Here is an 8,009-nt window from a genome sequence, read left to right on the forward strand (position 1 = left end):
TTTCTATACAAGCTTTTTTTTCAAGTCAGAGACAAACACTTTGTTTTCTTTATGTTCGTCCAAAAAGAGAAGGCGTGGGTTAACAAGGACCATACTGCCTCATCAACAGTGGCTATAGTACTGTTAGGTAATTTTCCGAAAAATTGCTAATTAAAAAATTTAAGAATATTGGCCAAATATTCAAAGACTCATATTATGTTCTTCGTTGAGAAATAGCTTTTGAAGTTTTATTTAGTCGTCTTGTTTAATGTTTGTCTGTGTTTTATCTTGAAGGACAAAAAATTTTATATGTATAACATCTTTCTATACCATCAGCTAGTAAAAAAATATTCGTTTTATCTGTGGTTTTGAGTTTTATAGCTTAGTTAAGGACACGTATCGAATCAAAAATATCGATACTGTACTCATGAGTAGTATCGCATAAAAAGTATCGAAACAAAAGTATCGATACTTTTTTATAATATCAAGTTACGAACAAGTCGTGCGCCTGATGGTAAGGTACACGTCTGCCCAAATAAAAACCAAAGCAAAATTTATTGACCAAATGACCATTGACATGTTACTATTGACTCTTCCGACAACGCTTGAAATATTAACGGTAATGGTTAATAAAAGCATCGAGACCAGCACTTTTCCGACTGACTGGAAAACAGCTTGGCAAAAAAGAGTATGGATTTAATGAGGGCGCCTAGATCAAATATGTGGTAACCCGATATACTACGACGAAAATTGTTTAGATACTTGTTATTTTTATTTATTGTTAAAGGCTTTTAGCGCCCAGACACACGACTCGAAAACTTTCTTGGTAGGCAACAACATTTAAATTTCTCGGAATAATACAACCGCACGTTGTCCATGCGGTCGCCAAGTGGACGAAAGCTAAGCCAGACTCGTATGAAATTCTCCAAACTCTTCTCTTATTTCCAAAATGGGATGAACACAAAATCATCTCACCTCTTTTTTTTCTTCTTTGCATTATTTGTATAAGTAATAATTAAATAAATTAGTAAGTTAAAAAAAAAGTAAATTCTAAATAAATAAAGCGTATTTTGTTATAACAGTTCGGTCTCTAAACACGTAAACTCCGTCACCGCGTCACGGCCGCGCGGCGGCGACATATTCGCGTCAAATAAACGCGCCCTTAGAGTTAATTTTCAATTACCATCAGACTCGATCCATCCACAGTAACAACATAATATTATATAGCAACATAATATGATCCCTCACAGAATTATTTGTTTTTATAATTTAAATGACCTTTTTCCTTCTTACTAAGAGAGATTCGAGCGGGTTTAATAATTATAATAAAATAAATAGGATAAAAGGGAAAATGAACCATTTATTGTTTGTACAAGTTATTCTAATAAAACAAAATAACAATTTAATTTTTTTTAATAAATACTAATTTTCGGATAATATCGCGGTTTTTTTTTTAAATTTTAAATCAATCAGATTCCAAAACACTTTCATCGAGATAATCCACCCCAGAAAACTCTATTGTATCTTGGCTAGACGTTCCGGCAACAACAAACTCGTCTGAATCACATGAATCTGAAGTGGTCTCGCTACTGCTCTCATCTCTGACGTTAATAACCAATTTTTCAATGTCGTCATACATAGTCATACCCCTTTCATAATACTCTTTTTCAATTTTAATAACATGTTGGCATGAATTTTTCCGATCTTCGGCAGTAATCGCTTGGAATACTTGTTCAGCTGCCATCTGTCGGAATAAAAATATTATTGATCATGAGTTCAATTAATAACATTAAGAAAAACGAATTATGAACTAGATCCCTACCTTTATGTCAATGGACCCTACATTGACAGAGGCAATTTTATGTTTTGCAATTCCCCATATCAATTCAATAGGATTGAGGTCACAATGATATGGAGGCAGCCGTACCACATTGTGACCATGATCCCCCAATATTTGGTCAATTTCATAAAGGGCCTCTGGTTTGTGGAGTTTTACAAGCATTAACAATTCAGGTTTACGGATCATTGTCCATAACAATAATGGAAGGCTCTGTCAAATTGGGAACTAATTTCTCGGTAACCCACTTAGTGAAATTTGCTCTATTCATTTCAGAATGGTAATCTCCACTCTTGTTTGTGGCACTGAAAATTAATAGTGCATTTGGAACAAACCCCTTTTCACTCCCAGCATGCACAATAATATATGTTTTGCTTTTAGATATATTGTGTCGCACTCCACTAACTTCAATTGATTGTCAACATTTTTAAGTTTGTAAGATGAGTGTACGTAGCTTTCATCCAAAAAAATTGTTTTTGGAGTTCTTGAGGCAAATTTCTATTATGCATTATAATTTTTAAATATTGTTCCCTCTTTGCTGTTACTCTATTATGTTGTTAACAGACAGATCTGTCTGTTTTACATTTTTTGTAAGAGAAACTCAGAGAATGTAATATCTTTCTTAGATGTTCACGGCTTCCATTAAATCCCAAATCTTCTTTAACTACAGGTAATAAATTTCGTAGTGTAGGCACCTGAGAAAAAAATATAAAGTTTCTATTTATTACATAATACTGTTTTTTTAATGAAGAAAGTGGCATTAATATAAAATATAATACATGCCTGTTTTTTTACCGTGTAGAAGAAATGAACCTTTTGTCTAATTGGGCAGAGGTCAAAATCATCGAGATCTTTCTTTGGTCGACCTTTCCTATGTTTACCAGGTGTAGAAACACGCCATTATTTTTTTCACCTTCTTTAACAATTTTATGGTATTGACAGATTTACCTAAAATAAATACCAAACATACACAAATATACAAAAACACCAATTTATTTGAATTTTAAGTCTTGGAAAACTCGTGAACGCCTTTGCGCGGAAGGCAGATTTCTACGCCGCGACCCAGCCAACACAAGGAAGCGAAAAACGCAAGTGAAGGACTCATGCAACCGGCATAAAGGCAGGAATTATTCGAAACCATACGATACTTGTCAAAAAATACTATTAAAAAGTATCGAGTACAAAAGTATCGGTATCGGAAGGACAAGTACTCGATTCCAAAAAGTATCGATACTTTTTCCGTGTCCTTCCCTAATCTTTATAATCTTATGTATGTATGTTTTGTGTTTATAATGTAATCAACTTTATATTCTATTAAATACCATATGTTACAATAAGTAATACAAAAAAATGAATAAAAAAGAAGGGAAGCCTAGAGTTATACTCGAAGAATTTCGAATTAAGGTAAAGTAATCATTATTAAATTGTATTGCTTTGAGGTTGTAATCACCGTCTGATTTTTAAAATTTGAATCTACTCTTGTCTTCGGACCATATTAAAAATTTCACCATTTCCTGAAACCCCACTATTTGTTAAGAGTAAATAATTCCTTAGAAATAATTTATTTGATTTAAATAATAATAATAATAACGCACACACTCAACATAGCCCCGCACTAGGGAAACCCTGTGTTACGGGTGCCATGGACACACACATAGACAACCACAAATTACACCCAAACTCACGAGAGAAATAAATGTAGGCCATACAAATATTTCTCCCGGCCCGGGAATCGAACCTGGGACCTCTACGTGGCAGTCCGGCATGGTAACTGTTCGGCCACAGAGGCAGTTAAATAACATTAATGTTCACGTGATAGTAACCTATAAAACTTAATTTCCAGAATGCACCTGACGATTATGGTTTCGCAGATGATAAATGGGATTTTAACAAATTTAAAAAGAAATTTAGTATTGTCATAGTACGCATGGACAACTTCGAAATGGAGTTTGACTTAATAGGCATACACCCTGGGTTTGCAAATGCCTTCCGCAGACTCATGCTAAGTGAAGTGCCCAGTATGGCTATAGAAAAGGTCATGATAAAGAGTAATACTTCTATAATACAGGACGAAGTGTTGGCACATAGGTTAGGTCTGATCCCGTTGAAAGCAGATCCTAGGCTGTTTGAATATCGTCCTGAAGGTAAGTTTTGTTTTTTATTATATAATTATTTCTCAATAAAAATTAAATGTTTGGAACACTCACATTGTTCTACTCTTCACTGTGAGTCTGTTGATGTTATTAACTGTTATTTTTTTATTTGAAGGGGATGATCCTATTTGAAATATTGAGATTATCTTTTGGATGAGAACTAGGTATGTTTTAATAAAATTGAAATACTGCTGAAGCAAACAAGCAAGCAGCACAAGCCCAGTTGTGATGATCATTAAGGGAGGCTTATGTCCAGCAGTTGACGTCTTTCGGCTGAAATAATAATGATGATGATGACTGCTGAAATGTTAGTGCTGTGTAAGGAAGGAACAATAATATAGTTCAAGTTTATAAACGATGTGTATCGATGATAAGAGTTTACTCTATTTCAAATTGTTGTTAGTACAGTATTATTAAAAAAGAAATGTATCAGTTGATGACTGAATACAACCAGTGTTGGGCAAAATTTAATTGTTCTGGAAATTAAAGATTGACAATTGATTAATTGTCAATTGCGAAACAGCAATTAACGATTGATCAATTGTTAGTTGCGAGAACCACAATTGTTAATTGTTAATTGTTAATTACGGTTCTCGCAACTAACAATTGATCAATCGTTAATTGCAAATATCTACAATTAACAATTAATCAATTTTCAATCTTTTCAATGTTTTTGATTAACAATTAACAATTAAAACTGACAATTATGATAAATTTATGGGCATATGGGGGTGAGTTAGGGCGTTGGTTGTGGGGGCCTGCTGGGGGCAGGTTAGGGGGCCGGTTGGGGGCCCGATTGGGGGCCCCGGTTGGGAACCCCGCTTGGGGGGCCCGGTTCCCCGGCCCCCGGCCGGAATTGATTTTAATTGCAAATTTAATTGAAAATCGAAATCAATGAAATGAATGAATGATGAAATTGAAATCAATTGCAATTGATTAACGCCCAACACTGAATACAACACAACTTTTAAACATTTACAGTAAACTAAGTCAAGTGTGCATGATTAATTATGTTGTATTATTAAAGGAACTACAGAAGGAACTGATTTTGACACACTGGAATATACACTTAAAGTGAAATGCACTACGAACAAGTCACAGCCCAAAGATTCTTATAGAGCTGAAGATCTGTATGAAAATCACTGTGGTAAGCAACTACTGCATGCACATAGCGCTTACTTCCTCTTTAATAAAGAGAGCAATGGAATGGTATATCCTCCATAAATATATGACTTGATAGCTTTGATAGGCACTTTCTAAGCATTGACATCTAATAATCATTCAAAGATTATGATTATATGCTTGTCTTATAATCTGTAAAATATAACAGTTTTTTGATGTGTAAAAATGTGTTATACTTAATTATAATGAAAACTACTTTTAATTTAACAGTTTACTCTTCACAAATAAAATGGCATCCAATTGGTAACCAAGCTTCAGTACATAAGGAGGCAGACATAGGTCCTGTGCACCCTGATATCTTAATATCTAAAATGAGACCAGGTCATGACCTAGATTTGCAACTAGTTGCTGTCAAGGGTATTGGAAGTGACCATGCTAAATTCTCTCCTGTTGGTTAGTATCTGCAATGGTTTATAATGGTTTATAACAGTTGAAATTGTTATTGCTTTTTGATGTTGTTAAAGAAAGCAATTGAATTTTTAACACCTACATAACAATAAATTTTGATAAAAGTGAGCAAATATGTATGTATTTAAACAAAATAAGCAAACCCTAGAGTTGTATACCCATTCTTCTCAAGGGAATCTGCTTAACATTGTAAAGTACAAGTAAATAAATTGGGCAATTTCAAGTGTACTCGTAATTTGCTTAGGTACTGATGAAACTAAATTTGATATTTTTCATTACAGCCACAGCATCATACAGATTACTTCCAGAAATAACACTAACTCGTGAAGTTCGTGATAGTGAAGCTGTCTTGCTGCAGACCTGCTTTTCTCCAGGTGTCATAGGAATTAACTCTGATGGCAAGGCATATGTTAAAGAGGCGCGATACGACACTTGCAGCAGGAATGTCTTTAGATATGATGAAATTAAAGATTCAGTTGTATTGAGTAGAGTTAGAGATCATTTTATTTGTAAGTACCTAAATACAATGAACATAAGCTTGTAATAGATTTTAGTTTGGCTTTTTTAATTCTGTATGTGAGGGCAAGTTATTACTAGCCCTCACATACAGAACTAGAGAAGAGGTTTTCTGGAATAGCAAAATATCTTAAAAGCACTCAAATCATCAGGAAAATGATTTAAAGGTGCTCTGGCTTCAAAGCCCACAAATCGTATCCCAGCCTAATGTCACGTGATTATTTTAAACTTAATAACCTTAAATGGAAAACTTCGTTTCTATTCACAATACAATTTATCATATTCTGAATATATTTGTAAAATAGTTTGGCTACTTATCACACATGAAACCAAATACTGTAAACTGAACATTGTGGAATTGAGAAAACACAATTTGAAAATTTAAGAAAAATTCTGAATTGATTTTATTACGAATGTACTGTGATTAATTTTATTTATACATAATACTTAATTATCCATTTATAAAGGATATTATGTATATTGGTTTTGTTCAGTATTTTTTTTTTCAAATCGTATTTTCCCAATTACACAATTTTGAGTTACAACATTATTTGGTTTTGTGTGTGCTATGGTGGTTTTGATCACTCCCTGAAAACATTACGCACAGTACGCTATGGAGTGCTCTTTTTGGTTATGTTTCAATTTAAATGTTTCTTGTTTCAGTTAATGTGGAATCTGTTGGGGCCATGCCGCCTAATGTAATATTTGTAGAAGCTGTTAAGATATTGAGAAATAAATGTAGGTCACTACTAGAGGAACTGAATAAGTTTTAACACTAGCTTAATATGCGGATGTAATAATCTAAAGATTTTTGCTATAAAATAAATTTGAAAGTTGTTTCAGTTTCCCAAAATACCATCATTGCTAGATTTATAACTACTACTTTAAATATCAGATATGTCTGAGAAATATTTAGCTTGGTGTTATGAGCGTTTTATAAAAACTCGTTTTTGTTTTCATGAAACACTTTCAAAAACAAGTCTTTAGTTACCGTCCCAACTAGTTCAAACCAATATATATAATAAAGATCAATGACCGCATTGGCCGAAAGGAACTATATGGCTCAATTTACATTGCGGCGAAGTGGAATGGAAGTTGAAACGAAATTGACGCTTCCGTTCCATTCCGTTCCGCGGCTAAGTAAATTGAGCCTAATATATAATATTCCTTTCGCACGATCTTAAAATTTCATTTGAAACAGTTTCACCTGCGTGTAGTTGAGTGAGAACGGGACAGATAGCCATCTTTTACTGCTTTTAGTACGAGTTGGAGTGAGCTGCATGAATAAACATTGCGAGCTCGTTACTCGATTCAATTATGCTGTTGTATTTGAGTTTTCATATACATTTATGTAGGTATGTAAAATATGACTTGGAAAATAACTATAAATATAAAAAAATAAAGTTTATTGAAAAAAAGGAAAACCGCTGTTACATTCCCAGTTCAATTAACTTGTTCAAACCTTGTTGTTTCGCGTCTTTCACAGATCGAAACGGTTCCTATCCACGTAGTATCTCTTTGTGTTTGTGTCCTATTTTTTAGAGCAATGATCTTTCTTGCTACAAAAAAGGTTTCCAGGTTTCCAGCATCCACGAGCCACGGCGAATTTCGTAATACGCAACGTGTCGTGTTAATCGTGCGTGTTAGCCAACGAAATGCATAAGTATGAGTTATGATGATAAATCCAACATGACAAGCAACCTTTTTATTTTAAAACTTACTTTAAACATTTATTTTATAATTAAAATGTTGAATGTTTTGTCGGCCCTAACATCAGCATCATCATTATATTCACGATTCGGCAGTCTGCTAACACGAAACAAGTTATGAAACCCTTTTCGTTTTTGTTGGGCTGAATGACATTAAATCATTGCCAAATGTTCGAAAAAGTCGAAAAACAATAACAAAAAGCGAAGACGGAAACAAAAATCTTT

General features: G+C 33.7%; 1 protein-coding gene across 1 annotated transcript; it reads left to right on the top strand.

Annotated features, from left to right (window-relative positions):
• The first annotated feature begins 3,166 nt into the window (after positions 1 to 3,166).
• Positions 3,167 to 7,098, top strand: LOC113240327 (DNA-directed RNA polymerases I and III subunit RPAC1). Its single transcript, XM_026477600.1, has 6 exons — positions 3,167 to 3,220; positions 3,660 to 3,960; positions 4,997 to 5,116; positions 5,362 to 5,544; positions 5,841 to 6,068; positions 6,739 to 7,098. The coding sequence occupies exons 1-6, from the start codon at positions 3,167 to 3,169 to the stop codon at positions 6,846 to 6,848; spliced, it is 996 nt and encodes a 331-aa protein (XP_026333385.1). The 3' UTR covers positions 6,849 to 7,098.
• Positions 7,099 to 8,009: the final 911 nt, after the last annotated feature.

Source organism: Hyposmocoma kahamanoa, unplaced genomic scaffold (genome assembly GCF_003589595.1).
Source record: "Hyposmocoma kahamanoa isolate Upper Pololo Valley unplaced genomic scaffold, ASM358959v1 132, whole genome shotgun sequence".
Lineage (NCBI taxonomy): Eukaryota > Metazoa > Arthropoda > Insecta > Lepidoptera > Cosmopterigidae > Hyposmocoma > Hyposmocoma kahamanoa.

Excerpts from the sequence above, each read along its gene's own strand:
- LOC113240327 (XM_026477600.1), top strand. The coding sequence starts at position 3,167 with ATGAATAAAAAAGAAGGGAAGCCTAGAGTTATACTCGAAGAATTTCGA. Across the intron at positions 5,117-5,361 it reads TCTGTATGAAAATCACTGTG|TTTACTCTTCACAAATAAAA; the intron begins GTAAGCAACTAC and ends TTAATTTAACAG. Across the intron at positions 5,545-5,840 it reads TGCTAAATTCTCTCCTGTTG|CCACAGCATCATACAGATTA; the intron begins GTTAGTATCTGC and ends TTTTCATTACAG.